Below are 19800 nucleotides of genomic sequence, written 5' to 3'. Positions count from 1 at the left end.
AAGGTAGTGTCAGGTTCGACACTCCCGGTTTTACTGGGAAATACGGGATTACCCGGGAGAAAAGTGATTTATTCTCAGGATGGAACATTAGTAAAATACAGAGAAAATATTCAACCCTAGTGCAAATTGTAAAGTTTGGTGGAGGAGGAATAATGGTCTGGGGCTGTATTTTATGGTTTGGGCGAGGCCCCTTTGTTCCATTGAAGAGAAATCTTAACGCTACAGCATACAATGACATTCTAGACAGTTCTGTGCTCCTAACTTTGTGGCAACAGTTTGAGGAATGACAATGTCCTCGTGCACAAAGTAAGCTCCATACAGATAGTTTGTCGAGATCCCACTAAACACCTTTGGGATGAATTGGAACGCCGAATGCGAGCTAGGCCTAATCGCCCAACATCAGTGCCCGACCTCACGAATGGTCTTGTGGCTGAATGGAAGCAAGTCCCTGCAACAATGTTCCAATGTCTAGTGGAAAGCCTTCCCAGAAGAGTGGAGGCTTTTACAGCACAACTCCATATTACCGCCCACGATTTTGGAATGAGATGTTCGACGAGCAGGTGTCCACATACTTTTGGTCATGTAGTGTACATGTAGCCTATGTTACTGTATTGTGTGACAGACAGGTCGTCCACATTGATCAAGAAGAATTAGCTCCGGGAGCTAACAAGTGTGTGCCGTATATAGTACCTGTTCAACAGCCTTGAAGGCCACATCATCCAGTTTTAGAGCGTTGAGCCCCTCCTGCTCCCCGAGAGGAGCGACCATCTGTGCCCCCGCCGCAGCCACCTCCTGTAGCACGGCAACCACCCGCGTCAGCTGACGCCTGCAGTCCGTCAGCGTCTCCGACACCTGCCATTGGTCCACAGAGCTGTCAGTCACACATTCCCAGAGTATTTCCACCTCCACAAAGTTGACAGTTGCATTACTGTAGTTGATGAGGTAAGTGTAAACACTAGGCTCTGTGCTCCAAACGCCAGCCAATAGTCAAGGCCAGCTGGTGTTGTTAGCATAGGGCTAAGTGTGCCAGGTTACTTGATGGTCACAGCTAACATGTAGCCTTCTATCACATGCAACTACGTCAATGACTTAAAATTGGCTAATATTCGCATGTATGGACCCACTGGGTTTGGGTTACGCACAAGACCTACAAAATGTTGTTCATACTGGGGCTCCAAAGATACTGTGAAACACTTAACAAGGCCAAGACTCTCCAACCTAAACGTAAGGCCTAATCATAGCGCTAGTCACATACCGGAGCTCCAAAAGACAGAGAGGCTGGCACCCCTGGTACATCGGTCCCTGGCATCCTGCGTCTGATCTTCTTACAGAACTGTTTGATGTCGCTGCAGAAGGTAAATAACAGAGATATATATATATATATATATATATATATATATATATATATATATATATATATATATATATATATACACACACACACAACCAGTCAACAGTTTGGACACACCTACTCATTCAAGGATTTTTCTTTATTTGTACTATTTTTTACATTGTAGAATGATAGTGAAGACATCGAAATGATGAAACCCGTGGAATCATTTCGCAACCTCCAAAAAAGTGTTACAAAAATGAAATATATTTTATATTCGAGATTCTTCAAAGTAGTCACCCTTTACGCTGATGACAGCTTTGTACTCTTGCCATTCTCTCAACCAGCTTCATGAGGTAGTCACCTGGAATACATTTAAATTAACAGGTGTTAAGAAGGAATTTATTTCCTTAATTCCTTAATCCGTTTCAGCCAATCAGTTGTGTAGGGATGGTATACAGAAGATAGCCCTATTTGGTAAAAGACGAAGTCCATATTATGGCAAGAACAGCTCAAATAAGCAAAGAGGAATGACAGTCCATCATTACTTTAAGAAATGAAGGTCAGTCAATCCAGACATTTAAGAACTTTGAACATTCCTTCAAGTGCAGTCGAAAAACCATCAAAACACTTATGATGAAACTGGCTCTTATGAGGACCGCCACAGGAAAGGAAGACCCAGACTTACCTTTGCTGCAGAGAACAAGTTCATTAGAATTAACTGCACCTCTGATTGCAGCCCAAATAAATGCTTCAGAGTTCAAGTAACAGACACATCTCAACATCAACTGTTCAGAGAAGACTGTGTGAATCAGGCCTTCATGGTCGAATTGCTGCAAAGAAACCACTACTAAAAAGACACCAACAATAAGAAGAAACTTGCTTGGGTCAAGAAACATGAGCAATGGACATTAGACTGGTGGAAATCTGTCCTTAGTTCGATGAGTCCAAATTTGAGATCTTGGTTCCAACCGCCGTGTCTTCGTCAGACGCAGAGTAGGTGAATGGATGATCTCTGCATGCGTGATTCCTACCGTGAAGCATGGAGGAGGTGGTGTGATGGTGCTTTCCTGGTGATACTCTCTGATTTATTTAGAATTCAAGGCACACTTAACCAGCATGGCTATCACAGCATTCTGCAGTTACAGTTGAAGTCGGAAGTTTACATACACTTAGGTTGGAGTCATTAAAGCTCATTTTTTCAAACACTCCAGAAATTTCTAATTAACAAAGTAGTTTTAGCAAGTCGGTTAGAAACATCTACTTTGTGCATGACAAGTAATTTTTCCAACAATTGTTTACAGACATATTATTATTTCACTTATAATTCACTGCATCACAATACCAGTGGGTCTGAAATGTACATACACTAAGTTGACTGTGCCTTTAAACAGCTTGGAAAATTCCCAAATTGATGTCATGGTTTTAGAAGCTTCTGATAGGCAAATTGACATCATTTAAGTGAATTAGAGTTGTACCTGTGGATGCATTTCAAGGCCTACCTTCAAACTCAGTGCCTCTTTGCTTGACATCATTGGAAAATAAAAATAAAATCAGCCAAGACCTCAGAAAAGAAATTGTAGACCACAAGTTTGGTTCATCCTTGGGAGCAATTTCCAAATGCCTGAAGGTACCACGTTCATCTGTATAAACAAAATGGGACCACACAGCCATCATACCACTCAGGAAGGATACGCGTTCTGTCTCCTAGAGATGAACGTACTTTGGTGCGAAAAGTGCAGATCAATCCCAGAACAGCAGCAAAGGACCTTGTAAAGATGCTGGAGGAAACAGGTACAAAAGTGCCTATATCCACAGTAAAACGAGTCCTATATCGACATAACCTGAAAGGCCGCTCAGCAAGGAAGAAGCCACTGCTCCAAAACCGCCAAAAATAAGCCAGACTTCGGTTTGCAACTGCACATGGGGACAAAGATCGTACTTTCTGGAGAAATGTCCTCTGGTCTGATGAAACAGAAACAGAACAGTTTGGCCATGATGACCATTGTTATGTTTGGAGGAAAAAGGGGGGAGGCTTGCAAGCCGAAAAACACCATCCCAACCATGAAGCATGGGGGTGGCAGCATCATCTTGTAGGGGTGCTTTGCTGCAGGAGGAACTGGTGCACTTCACAAAATAGATGGCAGGAAAATTACGTGGATATATTGAAGAAACATCAAGACATCAGTCAGGAAGTTAAAGCTTGGTCACAAATGGGTCTTCCAAATGAACAATGACCCCAAGCGTACTTCCAAAGTTGTGGCAAAATGGCTTAAGTACAACAAAGTCAAGGTATTGGAGGGGCCATCACAAAGCCCTGACCTCAATCCTATAGAAAATGTGTGGGCAGAACTGAAAAAGTGTGTGCGAGCAAGGAGGCCTACAAACCTGACTCAGTTACACCAGCTCTGTATGGAGGAATGGGCCAACATTCACCCAACTTATTGTGGGAAGATGGAGAAGGCTACCCAAAATGTTTGACCCAAGTTAAACAATTTAAAGGCAATGCTACCAAATACTAATTGAGTGTATGTAGACTTCTGACCCACTAGGAATGTGATGAAAGAAATAAAAGCTTAAATAAATAATTCTGTCTACTATTATTCTGACATTTCAATTTCTTAAAATAAGGTGGTGATCCTAATTGACCTAAAAACAGGGATTTTTTACTCAGATTAAATGTCAGGAAATGTGAAAAACTGAGTTTTAATGTATTTGGCTAAAGTGTATGTAAACTGCCGACTTCCAACTTCCGACTTTAACTGTATATGCCACCCATCTAGTTTTTGCTTAGTGGGGCTATCCTTTGTTTTTCAACAGGACAATGACCCAACACACCTCCAGTCTGTGTAAGGGAAATTTGACCAAGAAAGAGAGTGATGGAGTGCTGCATCAGATGAACTGGCCTTTACAATCACCCGACCTCAACCAAATTGAGATGGTTTGGGATGAGTTGGATCGCAGAGTGAAGGAAAAGCAGCCAACAAGTGCTCAGCATATGTGGGAAGCTGGTTGAGAGAATGGCAAGAGTGTGCAAAGCTGTCATCAAGGCATAGAGTGTCTACGTTGAAGAATCTCAAATCTACAAATCAAAATATATTTTAACAACTTTTTTGGTTACTACATGATTCCATATGTGTTCTTTCATAGTTTGTCTTCACTATTATTCTAAAATATAGAAAATAGTACAAATAAAGAAAAACCCTGGAATGAGTGTGTGTCTAAACTGGTGACTGGTGCTATATATATTTTTATAATTTATTTCCTTTGAAAATATTTACATAGCCTTGATTGTTAAATAAACACAGTGAAAATATTTACATAGCCTGTAATTTGCACACTAATTTATTCGACATACAGTAATGATTTTCAAATACAAAACAATTAACATTTGTCATGCCGTTGGCCTGGGGGGGGAAGGTTTATGACAGTCATAAATACCTCTTTCCCCCCTTTTTCCGCCCTCTACCCTACTGATGTTACATTTGCAAAACCCTTGATTAACAGAGATTCTGGGAACATCAGAAGGTGGGGGGAAATTAAACTATATTCTGGTAATCCGACTAATGGAACAAATGCGGTGGTATTTAATGAATATGATGTCAGTTCGGTTGTCATCTGAGACATTCTCATCAATGATAATATGACACAAACTCTACAGTGGAAAGTCTACACAGAGTTATCGGATTCACATGGAATTGTTGTTCAATTTAAATGTTTGAATATGAAATTATTCGTGATGGGATGAAATGTGATTTTAGCTTCTAAAATGTGAGATTTGGGTTTTCAAAAGATAGGGCTCTGCTCAATTAGTGGCCCGCCCCTGTGCAGGGACATGGGCTATAAAACTTTTCAAACACGCCATCCTCTCCCTTCCTATATAAGCCCATGACGCCAATATAACTTCCTGTTCCGAGGATGTAGGACGACGATCTGATGTCAGAATGGTTCAGATAATAACTACAGAACGAAGCAAACATCAGCGTGAGCTTTGCTTGCGAATGGTATGAACTTTGAACTCTTAATCACTACAGAAGTGATACCTCCTAGCAGTTGAGTTAGCAACAGCAGCTGCAAATGAAGGTTAGGAAGGAACAGAGTATCCAGTCTATCACACAACGACGCTACTACAACGTATCTAATTGACAACCAGACATTCTTCAAAGGACTCGGTTTGGTGAACACGGCTTTCCATCTACCACCAAACCTACCAAAGCGCAGTTCAGAGTAAATATTTATTGCATTTTCCTTTTCCAAATGGGCGGTAATTTACTGTGCTATTTACGATAGCACAAGCTTTGGCCTTTGTTACTCAGTCTTCCCGCTCTTTCACTCAAACCCAGCCCCTTTTCTTTTGTGTAACAAGCGGTCATATCTGTTCCGCCCGCTAGTGACGTTTTCCTTTATGACATAATTTGTAATCAAGTTATGATTTAATTATGTGTGATTAGTTAGGTATTTAGTAAATACATAATTAAAGCCAATTTTGTATTGCTGATTCAACTTGTTAGCCAGGGTTCGTGCAGATAACTAAGAATTTACAACTTTCAGATGAGACTGCATTAAGGTGATGATTAATATTGACTGCTATTGGCTATTGATGTAAAAATATTACTAGGTCTTTAAGAGTTTATTCGGAAGATAACAGCTCTATAAATATGAATTTGTGGTGCCCGACTCTAGTTAATTACATTTACATGATTAGCTCAATCAGGTAATATTAATTACGGATAAATTATTTTATAGTATAGCATGTCATATCACTTAATCCGGCAAAACCAAAGACACGACACATTGTATGTTACTTTTTACAAACACATACGTCTCAAGGGTCTTAAAAGTCTGATTTATAGAACAGAAAAATACACATAGAGCCATGTCACCTGTGGAGCGGCTGCCTCCTAAACATAAGCAGTAACACAAGCATGGTAAACTTCCTAGGTTGGAAGAAACCGCAATATCAGGGGTATTCAACCAGGGGTCTGCGAAAATATATATACAGTACCAGTCAAAGGTTTAGACACACATACTCAAGGGTTTTCCTTTCTTTTCACTATTTTCTAAACTTGTGACTGGTACAGTACATGGAAATAATATTATTAAATATAGTTATATCAGACCTGCACGTGGTGTCCAGGTCCTTCAGAAGGATGTTCAGAGCCAGCCCCTCCTGTCCCGGCTGCAGGAAAGCCCTGAGACGCACCACCCCAGCACCGATACAGTCCAACGCACTCTGGATGAACTACACACAGACAAACACACACACAGAGGGCGACACACACACACAGACACAGGGCGACACACACACACACACAGGGCGACACACACACACACACACACACACACACACACACACACAGAGGGCGACACACACACACACACACACACACACACAGAGAGGGCGACACACACACACACACAGAGAGGGCGACACACACACACACACACACAGAGAGGGCGACACACACACACACACAGAGAGGGCGACACACACACACACACACACAGAGGGCGACACACAGACACACACAGAGGGCGACACACACAGAGGGCGACACACACACACACACACAGAGGGCGACACACACACACACAGAGGGCGACACACACACACACACACACACAGAGGGCGACACACACACACACACACACAGAGGGCGACACACACACACACACAGAGGGCGACACACACACACACACACACACACACAGAGGGCGAGACACACACACACACACACACACAGAGGGCGAGACACACACACACAGAGGGCGAGACACACACACACACACACAGAGGGCGAGACACACACACACACACACACACAGAGGGCGAGACACACACACACAGAGGGAGACACACACACACACACACACAGAGGGCGACACACACACACACACACAGAGGGCGACACACACACACACACACAGAGGGCGACACACACACACACACACAGAGGGCACACACACACACACACACACACACACACACACACACACACACACACACACACACACACACACACAGAGGGCGACACACACACACACACACACACACAGAGGGCGACACACACACAGAGGGCGACACACACACACACAGAGAGCACAGAGAGGCAGTCAGTTGTGTAGGAAGGCCCTCAGCCCCCATACAATCCAACACACTGAATGACCTGGAGGTCAGACATCAAAAAGTCAAATTGAGTTTAGTTCGACAATGTTTGTTACTGAACCTAGAAAAGACTAGGGGCCTGTTAGAAATCTTGATTACCCCAAGGAAGGGAGGAAAGACCTTAACATGGCCTAGAGAGGTTTACTTTCTTCAGTACACGATAGTTTTACCTTGATGTGATCAGCCAGCTGCACGGTGCAGTCTTCAGTCTGCTCAGCTAGGTGGATGCTGTACAGTTGCTGTAACATAAAACAGATTGGTACATCAATCAAGGCCTCACACAATCTGGAGTTTTATTTATTCTTAAAATTGATGAGGCTTGATAATGTGTTTCATCGGCGTTGAGTTGACAGTGTATAGCGTGTGGTCGAGTGTTTTCGTCTCTCCGTCAGGTGTGCCATGGAGTGCATATGAAGAGAGTGTGTGTGTGAATCCGTGCGTGGTACTAACCTGGTAGTACTTGATGGCCTTGGTGAGAGGCTCCACGTGTACAGTCTCATCCAGCTGGTCTTTGTGCAGCAGGTCAATGAAGAAGTCGAGGGAACGCTCATGGACACTCATCTCTGAGTAGAGAGTCCCCATTCGCGTATACACCTGCACACTGCAGCAGTTCAGAGCTCTAGAGGGAGAGAATATTTGATGGATGAAGTAAATGACACTACTCTGACAACAGCCACAGACGAGAGAAAGCAGACTGCCGAATGAGCTGGTAGTATCTTTTGAGAGTAACATTGGGTATGTCAGATTCACAGTACACTTACTCTTCCTAATTAAGACAGAAAGTTATTCAGAATCTAAAAGATAACCATGAAGGAGTTTTCCTTACTATTTAGTAGTGGCAGAGAGAGACAGACACTTGGCCTTACTGTTGGTATTTGTGCAGCGTGGCCTGCAGCAGGGTGAGAGAGTAGACCAGTCCTGAAGCGAAGCTGAGCTGCTCTCCAGGTGGTCCTCTCATCTTCACCCCAGTCCTCTCCACAGGGTTACCGTTCAGATCAAACTTCTCCTGGGCCTGCTTACTGATCAACTCAGCCTAGAGGGAGGGGGGAACATACATTTGGCATCTTGAAAACAAACACTCCTAGTCAAATGTTGAACCTGTTACTGTTCCCCTCTCTCAATGTACCTTGCAGATGAGTCTTGGTATGAGCAGCAGGACCAGGATACAGTCGTGGTCTCCTCCGTGACGCAGGAAGGAGTCGGGCATGAAGGATGTGAGGAGAGACACCTGTCTGTTGGCCTGGCCCACCTCCATCTTCCTCAGCTCCATCTCTATGGCCTGGAGAGAGACACACACACACACACACACACACACACACTATTTATCTGCAATAACAGCACACACCTGTACATTTAACACTAAAATGCAATGCAAGTTTCTCTGGGAACAAAAAGCACATCGGCAGACTGGTATGATGCTCCCAAAGTGTTGAATGGGACAGTTGGACCCCAAGCTGGTTCTTCACCGGAACCCGCTGCTCTGTGTTCCTTACCTTGGCGTAGGCCTTGGTCTCAGCGAACTTGATCTTGAAGTCAAACAGCTCAGCTGGTGGAGGAGGCTGGACCTGCTCTGCGTTGGCATTCTGAGCACTGGTCAGTTCCTTGTTGGCATCCTACACACACACACACACACACACACACACACACACACACACACACACACACACACACACACACACACACACACACACACACACACACACACTTTAGATACAAACAACCAAAAGAAACCACTGTCACCTAACACCTTTCCCATTTTCCATAAAAGGAAAGTGTTCAGGAAGTTATTAAAACCCCAAAGTGTGACAAACGAGTTCACCTTTCCATTGTTTTAACTACTAAACAGGCTTGTTAGTGTTTTTCATTCTTTTGATTGCATGTTCTTTGACACTCCTCTGAAGTTGTGCTTTCCAACCATACCTGCAGACTGGTGGTACATACCTGCAGACTGGTGGTACATACCTGCAGACAGGCGGTACATACCTGCAGACAGGCGGTACATACCTGCAGACTGGCAGTGAGCTGGTGGTACATACCTGCAGGCTGGCAGTGAGCTGGCGGTACATACCTGCAGGCTGGCGGTACATACCTGCAGACTGGCAGTGAGCTGGAGATACATACCTGCAGGCTGGCAGTGAGCTGGCGGTACATACCTGCAGGCTGGCGGTACATACCTGCAGACTGGCAGTGAGCTGGAGATACATACCTGCAGGCTGGCAGTGAGCTGGAGATACATACCTGCAGGCTGGCAGTGAGCTGGAGATACATACCTGCAGACTGGCAGTGAGCTGGAGATACATACCTGCAGGCTGGCAGTGAGCTGGAGATACATACCTGCAGGCTGGCAGTGAGCTGGTGGTACATACCTGCAGGTTGGTGGTACATACCTGCAGGCTGGTGGTACATACCTGCAGGTTGGTGGTACATACCTGCAGGTTGGTGGTACATACCTGCATGCTGGTGGTACATACCTGCAGACTGGCAGTGAGCTGGTGGTCCATACCTGCAGACTGGCAGTGAGCTGGTGGTACATACCTGCAGACTGGCAGTGAGCTGGTGGTACATACCTGCAGACTGGCAGTGAGCTGGTGGTACATACCTGCAGACTGGCAGTGAGCTGGTGGTACATACCTGCAGACTGGCAGTGAGCTGGTGGTACATACCTGCAGACTGGCAGTGAGCTGGTGGTACATACCTGCAGACTGGCAGTGAGCTGGCGGTACATACCTGCAGACTGGCAGTGAGCTGGCGGTACTTGTTGATGGTCTGCTGGTAGTCTGCTACAGTCTCCTGAGCAGCCTCCACTCTCTTCTGGGCCTCTCTCACCCTGGCCCCGTTCAGGTCCAACTGCTCCCTCAGCTCCATTTCTGTCTCTCGGCTGTTCTCCTGAAGCTCGTCATTCATCTCGTTGATCGCTTCCTGGAGGGGTGAGGTCAAGGTTGACGGGTTAAGGGTCAGAGCAGCTATAGTTGTGATGAGTGGACAGGGGTTTAGGTATGAAGTCATGCAAAGACAGGGTTCAAACACAAACGGTGTCTCTCCGTCTCTAAAACAGTCTCCTTGCCAGTGTCGTGGACCCACATGCAGGGCAAACAGTTGACACAGAGTTGGTTATTCAAAACATACTAACAGAGTTGACTCAACAAATCACTGACTACTCAAAGCATACAAAGTAACGGAGTTGACATGGATATCAAAGTTGACATTAAGGTAACAGGGTTGACATTATGGTAACAGTGTTGACAGGGGTATTGTTGATTGAACTCACCAGGTCAGTGACTGTCTCTCTCAGCTCTCTGACTTTCTCCTCCAGGTCCAGATTCCTCTCAGTTAGAGTCTCTACCATCTCCTCTGCCCCGAGAGCAGCATCCACCTAGGACACACAGTACCAGTCTAAATTTTGGACACACCTACTCATTCAAGGGTTTTTCTTTATTTTCCACATTGTAGAATAATAGTGAAGACATTGAAACTATGAAATAACACATATGGAATCATGTAGAAAAAAAAAGAAGAAAAAAAATGTAAATCAAAATATATTTTAGATTCTTCAAAGTAGCCACCCTTTGCTTTGATGACAGCTTTGAACACTCTTGGCATTCTCTCAACCAGCTTCATGAGGAATGCTTTTGCAACAGTCTTGAAGGAGTTCCCACATATGCTAAGCACTTGTTGACTGCCTTTCCTGACCTCTGCGGTCCAAACCATCTCAACTGGGTTGAGGTCAGGTGATTGTGGAGGCAAAGTCATCTGATGCAGCACTCCATCACTCTCCTTCTTGGTCAGCTAAACAGTTGCTCTTAGCAAAAATGTGTTTGGAGCTACCTTTCTAGCTAATAGGCTATGTTAAGAGTTTACACTTCCTTGTCCAATTAGATCCCATGTGGCTCAGTTGGTAGAGCATGGCGCTTGCAACGCCAGGCATGTGGGTTCGATTCCCACGGGGAAACAATATAAAAATGTACGCACTCCCTACTGTAAGTCCCTCTGGATATGAGCGTCCGCTAAATGACTCAAATGTAAATAATAACGTGGGCAGGTCAAAATCATGAAAAACAATCTACCAAAACTATTAATTTCAAAATGTTGATTACTTCTCCTTGCCATTATCATTCACCTGATGAGACATAAAAAAAAAAATTGTTGCTAAAGTATGATGATCCCTGGGTCGCCAGTTTGCCAGGGAGGGGGTCCCTGGGTCGCCAGTTTGCCAGGGAGGGGGTCCCTGGGTCGCCAGTTTGCCAGGGAGGGGGTCCCTGGGTCGCCAGTTTGCCAGGGAGGGGGTCCCTGGGTCGCCGGTTTGCCAGGGAGGGGGTCCCTGGGTCGCCGGTTTGCCAGGGAGGGGGTCCCTGGGTCGCCGGGATGCCAGGGAGGGGGTCCCTGGGTCGCCGGGATGCCAGGGAGGGGGTCCCTGGGTCGCCGGGATGCCAGGATGCCAGGGAGGGGGTCCCTGGGTCGCCGGGATGCCAGGGAGGGGGTCCCTGGGTCGCCAGGGAGGGGGTCCCTGGGTCGCCAGGGAGGGGGTCCCTGGGTCACCGGGATGCCAGGGAGGGGGTTCCTGGGTCGCCGGGATGCCAGGGAGGGGGTTCCTGGGTCACCGGGATGCCAGGGAGGGGGTTCCGGGATGCCAGGGAGGGGGTTCCCAGGGAGGGGGTTTCTGGGTCACCGGGATGCCAGGGAGGGGGTTCCTGGGCAAATAAAGTTGAAGATCCCTGCTCTATATGAGCAACTGACTGACCTGTTCACTGAGCTCATCCATGGTGGGCTGCCTGACTGACCTGTTCACTGAGCTCATCCATGGTGGGCTGACTGACTGACTAACCTGTTCACTGAGCTCATCCATGGTGGACTGACTGACTTGTTCACTGAGCTCATCCATGGTGGGCTGACTGACTGACTAACCTGTTCACTGAGCTCATCCATGGTGGGCTGACTGACTGACCTGTTCACTGAGCTCATCCATGGTGGACTGACTGACTAACCTGTTCACTGAGCTCATCCATGGTGGGCAGACTGACTGACCTGTTCACTGAGCTCATCCATGGTGGCCTGGCTGACTGGTTGGCTAACTGATGGACGGACTGGCTGACTGACACTATGGTTGACTGACCTATTCACTGATTGGCTGACTTGTTCTTTGAGCTCGTTGATAGTGGCCTGGCTGACTGGTTGGCTAACTGACGGACGGACTGGCTGACTGACACTATGGTTGACTGACCTATTCACTGACTGGCTGACTTGTTCTTTGAGCTCGTTGATAGTGGCCTGGCTGATTGGTTGGCTAACTGACGGACGGACTGGCTGACTGACACTATGGTTGACTGACCTATTCACTGACTGGCTGACTTGTTCTTTGAGCTCGTTGATAGTGGCCTGGCTGACTGGTTGGCTAACTGACGGACGGACTGGCTGACTGACACTATGGTTGACTGACCTATTCACTGACTGGCTGACTTGTTCTTTGAGCTCGTTGATAGTGGCCTGGCTGACTGACTGGCTAACTGACTGGTAGACTGACCTGTACTTTGAGCTCAATGATGGTGGCCTGTCGGAGTGGCTGGCTGACATGTTCTTTGAGCTTGTTGATGGTAACCTAGTTGACTGGCTGAATCACTGACCCGACCGACCTGTTATTTTAGCTTGTTGATAATGTCCTGGCTGGCTATCTGGTTAACTGACTGGCTCACGGACAGCCTGACTGACCTGCTATTTGAGCTCATTGATGGTGGCCTGACTGGCTGTCTAACCTTCTTGTTGAATTACCTATTCTTTGAGCTTGTTGACGGTAATCTAGCGCCCCCCCCCCAGCTGACCGACGAACTGACTGACTGACTGGTTGACTGACCACCTTCAGCTCATTGATGATGGCCTGGCTGACTGACCTGCTCCTTCAACTCATCAATGGTGGCCTCAGCCTGCTTCATATCCTCCTGTAGTTTCTGCTTCTGGGTCCTCAGAGTCTCCAGCTCTCCATTCTTCTTGTCCATCTGCTTCTGCAGCTTCACGTGCTCCTGCTTCTCAGACGAGGACAGGTCACGCATCCTGAGGGAGGGGAACAAATAGTTCTGTTAGAGATCAAACTAAAGGGAAACGTTTAAGGCTGGTTTCCCAGACCCAGATTAAGTACAGTCCTGCACTAGAAACCTCTTCTAATGGACATACTCCACTGAGCAGGCTCTTTAGTCCAGCAGTAGGCTTAATTTGTGTCCAGGAAACTGCCCCAAAAAGTGACAGGCAAATCATTTTGAGCAAATCCTGAAGGGAAGAGACACCCCAGTGTACCCATAAGGGGCACTAGATCTCAATGAAACATCAGGTAACAGATGAGACAGTTTGGTCAAAACTGAAAGCTCTCAAAAAAAAAAAAAAAGAAAAAAAAAAAAGGTATTACGGGTTTTAAGTACACACACCTGACCAGAGCATCTTTCAGCCTGCTGTTCTGCTCCTCCAGCTGCTTTACGTGGTAACTAGAGGCAGCTCCGTCAGAACCTGGAGAAGCAAGAGTTAGGTTAGGTTAGGTTTCGTTTCAACTTTGCCAAGCAAAACTGAAGTCCTTGTCAAATATATGATAGCTATTTTTTCTTAAATACAAAGACAATGGGATCCGAAATGATTGACACCCTTGATAAAAATGAGCAATTATGACTGTATGAAATAAATCATTTAAATACTGACCTATAGTGTATGCAAAACGATTTTGATTAACAATATATATTTTTCTCAATTAAAAAGGTAGGAGCCAAAATGATTGGCATCCCTAAAGATTATAAATAATGGAGTCAAAAGTGAAGTATTTGGTCCCATATTCATAGCACAGAATGACTACATCAAGCTTGTGACTCTACAACATTGTTGGATGCATTTACATGTCGTTATGGTTGCATTTCAATTTATTTTGAGTCCAATAGAAATAAATGGTCAATATTGTGTCATTGGAGTCAGTCAGAATGTTTCTGAACACTGCTACATTAATCTGGATGCTACCAATTACAGATAATCCTGAATGAATGGTGAATAATGATGAGTGAGAAAGTTAGAGTCAAAGATCATACCCCCAAGACAGGCTAACCAGACATGCTAACCTCTCACCATTACAATAACAGGGGAGGTTAGCATGTTTTGGGGGTATGATCTTTGACCCTCTGTATGGGATGAGATACCATAAATAGAGCAGCCTTTCATAGCAACTCACTACTAGTGACCTCTAACCTTTCTCCTCAACCTCGTGTTTAATGATCTCCAGGTCCATGGTGAGTTCCTCCACCTTCTCCTTCAGCGACTCCACCTCCACCTGCAGGCTTTCGGACCGCTCCTCGGCCATCTCCTTGTCCAGGGTGGCCATCTCGATGGCGTCCGCCGTGTCTGACATCTCCTCCATATAGCGGTCCTTGGCCTCCAATGCCTCCCGGGCATCCTGGGAGAGGAACATTAGTGTAAATCTCACATTTGTTGAATGAACAGAGTCAGACGAAATACGCAAAAAATCCAGAATGACAAGAGTGGACGTCATTAGCAATGTCAATCTAACCAAAGCTAAAACTAGGTACCTGACAACAGACTTCCATAACTGGTACAACATTACATAAGGGATGACCGTTTAATTATCCTAGGTTAATGACTACCGGTTTGTTACTTGAAGTCTTGCCAAGTACTCTGATTTAATAAGAGAAGTGGACAGAAACCCGAAAAGAAGCGTGAAGGTTCTGTACTCGTTTCAAAAAGGTGACTACCATAGAGGTTAATCGTTCATGTTTCTGGTGTGTACTGTACCTTCTTGGCCTCTTTGAGTTGTTTCTGCAGGTCCGTCTGCAGCTCCTGCATCTTGGTCTTCCACTCCTGGAGCTGCTCCAGCTGAATCTTGTGTTTCTCCAGCTCCTTCAGCTTGACCTGAATAAACATTGTAAATATGAATAAATAATAATACAAGTTATTACATATTTATCAAAATAAAACAAATCTACTTTAGATGTCTTTATATTTGTATATTCATACAGAGACAGCCAGTCAACATGCTGTACATAATATAATAACAAGATAAATAGATTATTAAAACGACAAAGACCTTGTCCTCCGCCCGCTTCATCTTCAGGGTCTCCAGCTTCTCCTCTAAGTCCTTCACCTGGCCACGCAGAGACTCTTCCTCCTGGAAACACAGAGATGTTCAGGTGTGAAGGTGAACACATCAGGGAAGACAGAGAGAGAAAGGGGGGGGGTGAATAGGAAGGGATGGGGGGGGGGCATTGAGAGAGGGGATAGTGGACATCTCAAAGCAACCAGAGACGTTAGAACCCACATTCCAAAAAAACACCAAGACATGCTCCCACCACCAAGTACCGTGTCTGGAGTAAACTCATTTACTCAGTAATATTAAACCAAAGAAACTCTGCCCTCTGTTGGCATGCAGGTGAAGGGCAGTGGTAGTGAGGCTGAGGAGTAGCACCCTATGATCCCTGGATACGTCCCAAATGGATATCCCAAATGGCACCGTATTCCCTATGAAGCAGTACACTATATAGGGAATAGGGTGCCATTTGGGGCAACCCCGGTTTGTTAATCAAACAACATGCCCAGACCAGATAAGCATGCGTTCAGATACCGTTACCCTACCTGCTTTGATGCAGGAGGCTCAGCCTGTTTACAACGACAACATGGACGGAACACAACAGTCAACAGACAACGAATGAGGAAACACAATGGATGGAGGTGATACCATGGTGAAGCTGGGCGATGCGGACAAAAAGATACAATCACCATAAACTGACTGAATCAATACAACAAATAGAATGACACGTTTACAATAATGTGCACCAGCTTTTGTTGTCACCCTTCAAACTACCACTGCTAGTGTGAATGTTGTAGCCATCAACGGCCGACAGGGCCATAAAGATGGAGGAATTCAGATATGACATCTTGTTTTTAGCACTACCCACAGAGTTCTTAAACTACGGCGAGCGACATGGGTCAATTTGCCAGTAAACTTTGTTTTATTGTCTGCGTCTTAAAGCTTTGGGATCATGTACACGGTGCCAATGACCATACGAATAGTAACGGAGAGCGATGAACAACACTGCAAACTTAGCAAAACAAGGAATGTGTGGTAAGTACATGGGGGTCGCCATCTTCATGCACAGTCGCCATTATCCCAATAATCACCCCATATTAGCAAACTTAATTTCAAACTTCACTTTTCTGTAGAATAGGCTAATTATCGTAATGAATGTCATCAAAATGTGGTATGTGTCGATCATTTTTTGGGTTTATCGTCTCAGCTCTATATAAATGACATATCAGGCTGCAGGCTTTTGTTCCAGCCCAGTAGTAAACATATCCAACAACGTATCAATGTTATGATAAATGGGGTGTTTTCTTTCTGTGCTAGACCAAAAAGCTCCCCAGAACCTAAGGTGATGATCTGATTGGCCACAGGGGGTTGTGGACTGACCTTGCTAGGGGTGGTGGGGGGTGGAGCTCCGGACGTGGCGGGGATGCCACTGGGCAGGGGGACGACAGGAGCCCCCAGCGCACCCTTGGAAGACAGGCTGCCCTCGCTGACATCCTCCCTGGACCGAGAGCTGGAGAAGCCGATGGCCCGGGGAGCCTGGAGAGGTGGGAGGTATAGAGAGGTGGGAGAGGGGGCAGGTAGAGAGAGGTGGGAGAGGGGGCAGGTAGAGAGAGGGAGGTAGAGAGGGCAGGTAGAGAGAGGGAGGTAGAGAGAGGTGTGGAAGGGGGAGGTAGAGAGAGGAGGTAGAGAGAGGAGGTAGAGAGAGGTGTGGGAGGGGGAGGTAGAGAGAGGTGTGGGAGAGGGGAGGTAGAGGGAGGTGTGTGAGAGGGGGTAGAGAGAGGGAGGTGTGGGAGGGGGTAGAGAGAGGGAGGTGTGGGAGGGGGTAGAGAGAGGGAGGTGTGGGAGGGGGTAGAGAGAGGGAGGTGTGGGAGGGGTAGAGAGAGGGAGGTGTGGGAGGGGGTAGAGAGAGGGAGGTGTGGGAGGGGGTAGAGAGAGGGAGGTGTGGGAGGGGGTAGAGAGAGGGAGGTGTGGGAGAGGTAGAGAGAGGGAGATGGAGGGGTGGAAGAGAGAGGTGGGGGTGGAAGAGAGAGGTGGGGGGTGGAAGAGGGGGAGGGTGGAGGTAGAGAGAGGTGGGGGGGGGAAGAGGGGGGGGAGGGTAGAGGGGGAGAGGGTGGGGGAGTTAGGGGGTTAGAGGAGGGGGGGTAGGTAGAGGGTGGAGGTAGAGAGAGGTGTGGAAGGGGGAGGTAGAGAGAGGTGTGGGAGGGGGAGGTAGAGAGAGGTGGGGGGTGGAAGAGAGAGGTGGAGAGTAGAGGAGGGGGTAGGTAGAGGGTGGAGGTAGAGAGAGGTAAAGAAAAGATAGAAAGAGAGAGGGGCGCGAGAGAGAACAGGAGGGAGAAATACAAGTAAATGTAAAAGAGAACTACATCTGTGAGACCGTACCATTACCTGTTAATCCCAGTGACCATAAAAACAGACTGCTCCCAGAAGTGAACACAGAAACATTCCACCCAGAGCCCAGATGAACTCCGGTAAACCCGTATCTAAGTGAAACCTGCCGTGGTGAGCAAATACCACACCCAGTGCCATACAAGTCACCCTTTACTGTGCTGATCTGGCCTCCACCAAAAAGTACCAACAGTTCTCAAGGAACTGGCCAGGTGAACTGAACTGTCTGTAAAAGGGTGAACTCTGGTTTTAGAGGCACTACTACAGTAGTAAGTTACTGCTTCACATTTTGTGGGAACTTTGGTTTAAAATACTAAAACTAACTACGCTGTCGTTTTTCCAGTTATTGCAGTGAATTTGACCTTTGTTCACCCCTCCAGGAATGACCAGAGTTCACCCCTCCAGGACCAGAGTTGATCTCTCCCAGGGGAGTCAGGTGCTTTGAGGCCTGGAACGTACCATGAGGAGGGAGGGGAGGGAGCTGGAGGAGGAGAGACGACCTGGAGTGTTCCACTGTTGTATGAGAGTAGACTGTTAGGGGTTGAAGAGCTGTCTACTGCTGTTCTCTCTTCCTGAGCGAATCTTCTAGAACAACTTTATACACTCTCCTGTCTTAGGGGTTGAAGAGCCGTCTACTGCTGTTCTCTCTTCCTGAGGGAATCTTCTAGAACAACTTTATACACTCTACTACTCTCACATTCTATAGTTAGGCCTAAACAGATACACACACCATGTACTGACGTGCGACATACTCTCAAGTCAAATACTGACTGCTAATTATCTCAGTCTATGACGTTAAACTGTAGCAGTAGATCTCCCACTCTAAAACATCATTCCTTCGCAGACTGTGGTGAGCTACTTTCCTACTCTGTCACATACCTACATCTTCCATATTCATGAGCTTATCAACATTCCGTTGCTCTAATCTACCTCAGAGCGTACTGCTGTGACATCACAAGGTCGACACGATCTACAGTAGGAATGGACAGGTGGGCTCGTCTTTAACAGAACCCTTTTACCACAGCGTCTGCTGTTCATAACAAGCTCACCTTGGTGCTACGATGGGTGATGGACTAGAGGAGGAGGAGGAAGAGGAGGAGGAGGGTATAGTAGCGGCGGAGAGGATAGAGAACACACACACAGGCCCAGCAGAGATGGCGAAGGGCAGTAGTTAGCAGGGCAGAGAGGCAGAAACACACAGGGTTAATATTAGTCAAAACACACTGATATATCACTCTCCAGCAGGCTGGACTGCTGTGTGTTACTGCATTCCCCTTAGTCACTCAAAGGAAAACTCCACCCAAAAACTCTCAGTATTTGCTTCATTGTTGACATACAGAAATACAGCCGGTTTGACGCACTGTGCATCAGATGATGCAACATACCGACTGTATTTCTGTATTTGAAAGCTGTGTATCTTGAAAACTTCATTGCTGACCTGCAAAACATTTTAGAACTATATCAACTATTGACTAATCAAACAAATACCAAAAGAGAGTTTTTGGGTGGAATTTTTTTTAAAGTCTTTGTGCAAGTATGAAGTTTGAGCTGATAACCCGCTACTTTTAAAAACTGAGGAGACGTACTGTAGTTAATATATAAGTGGGTGAAGTCGGTGTTAAAAAGTATATAACATGACTTAAAATAAATTACAAAATAAAATAATCCCAAGTGAAGTCGAGGCAAAAACAAGGCGCATCACAATGCAAGAATACAAAAAAAATGTATTATATATAAAAAATGAACCTAACAGCCAGAACATGGAACATCATGCTCCTAAATGTGTCACGGAACCAAAGTGAAAATGTACGGTGACATGAAACACCCATGTGATCCGTTAGCAGAATACAGAACAGA

The 19800-nt window shown here is 46.1% G+C and overlaps 1 protein-coding gene and 1 non-coding gene across 8 annotated transcripts in view; one reads left to right on the top strand and one right to left on the bottom strand.

Annotated features, from left to right (window-relative positions):
- Positions 1-19800, bottom strand: part of LOC124008176 (dynactin subunit 1-like) — a 39229-nt gene that overhangs the window by 10943 nt on the left and 8486 nt on the right. For 2 of the 7 annotated variants that reach the window (XM_046319254.1, XM_046319256.1), the window contains 19 exons: positions 18993-19016; positions 18403-18456; positions 16939-17094; positions 16104-16127; positions 15559-15639; positions 15267-15383; positions 14706-14910; positions 13907-13985; positions 13379-13538; positions 10765-10869; positions 10224-10415; positions 8990-9109; positions 8623-8775; positions 8363-8529; positions 7947-8115; positions 7667-7735; positions 6451-6572; positions 1256-1346; positions 691-852 (listed from right to left, as the gene is read on the bottom strand). In XM_046319254.1, the coding sequence (XP_046175210.1) occupies positions 691-852; positions 1256-1346; positions 6451-6572; positions 7667-7735; positions 7947-8115; positions 8363-8529; positions 8623-8775; positions 8990-9109; positions 10224-10415; positions 10765-10869; positions 13379-13538; positions 13907-13985; positions 14706-14910; positions 15267-15383; positions 15559-15639; positions 16104-16127; positions 16939-17094; positions 18403-18456; positions 18993-19016 (2250 nt within the window). The remainder of the gene's footprint in view (positions 1-690; positions 853-1255; positions 1347-6450; positions 6573-7666; positions 7736-7946; positions 8116-8362; positions 8530-8622; positions 8776-8989; positions 9110-10223; positions 10416-10764; positions 10870-13378; positions 13539-13906; positions 13986-14705; positions 14911-15266; positions 15384-15558; positions 15640-16103; positions 16128-16938; positions 17095-18402; positions 18457-18992; positions 19017-19800) is intronic. The other 5 variants (XM_046319258.1, XM_046319259.1, XM_046319260.1 and 2 more) reach the window with 3 other exon arrangements.
- On the top strand, positions 11374-11444 carry trnaa-ugc. The gene has a single exon. It is a non-coding gene; the product is annotated as a tRNA-Ala (tRNA).

The sequence above is a fragment of the Oncorhynchus gorbuscha genome, linkage group LG21 (genome assembly GCF_021184085.1).
Source record: "Oncorhynchus gorbuscha isolate QuinsamMale2020 ecotype Even-year linkage group LG21, OgorEven_v1.0, whole genome shotgun sequence".
NCBI classification, from domain to species: domain Eukaryota; kingdom Metazoa; phylum Chordata; class Actinopteri; order Salmoniformes; family Salmonidae; genus Oncorhynchus; species Oncorhynchus gorbuscha.
This window is presented reverse-complemented; position numbering and strand designations above follow the sequence as displayed.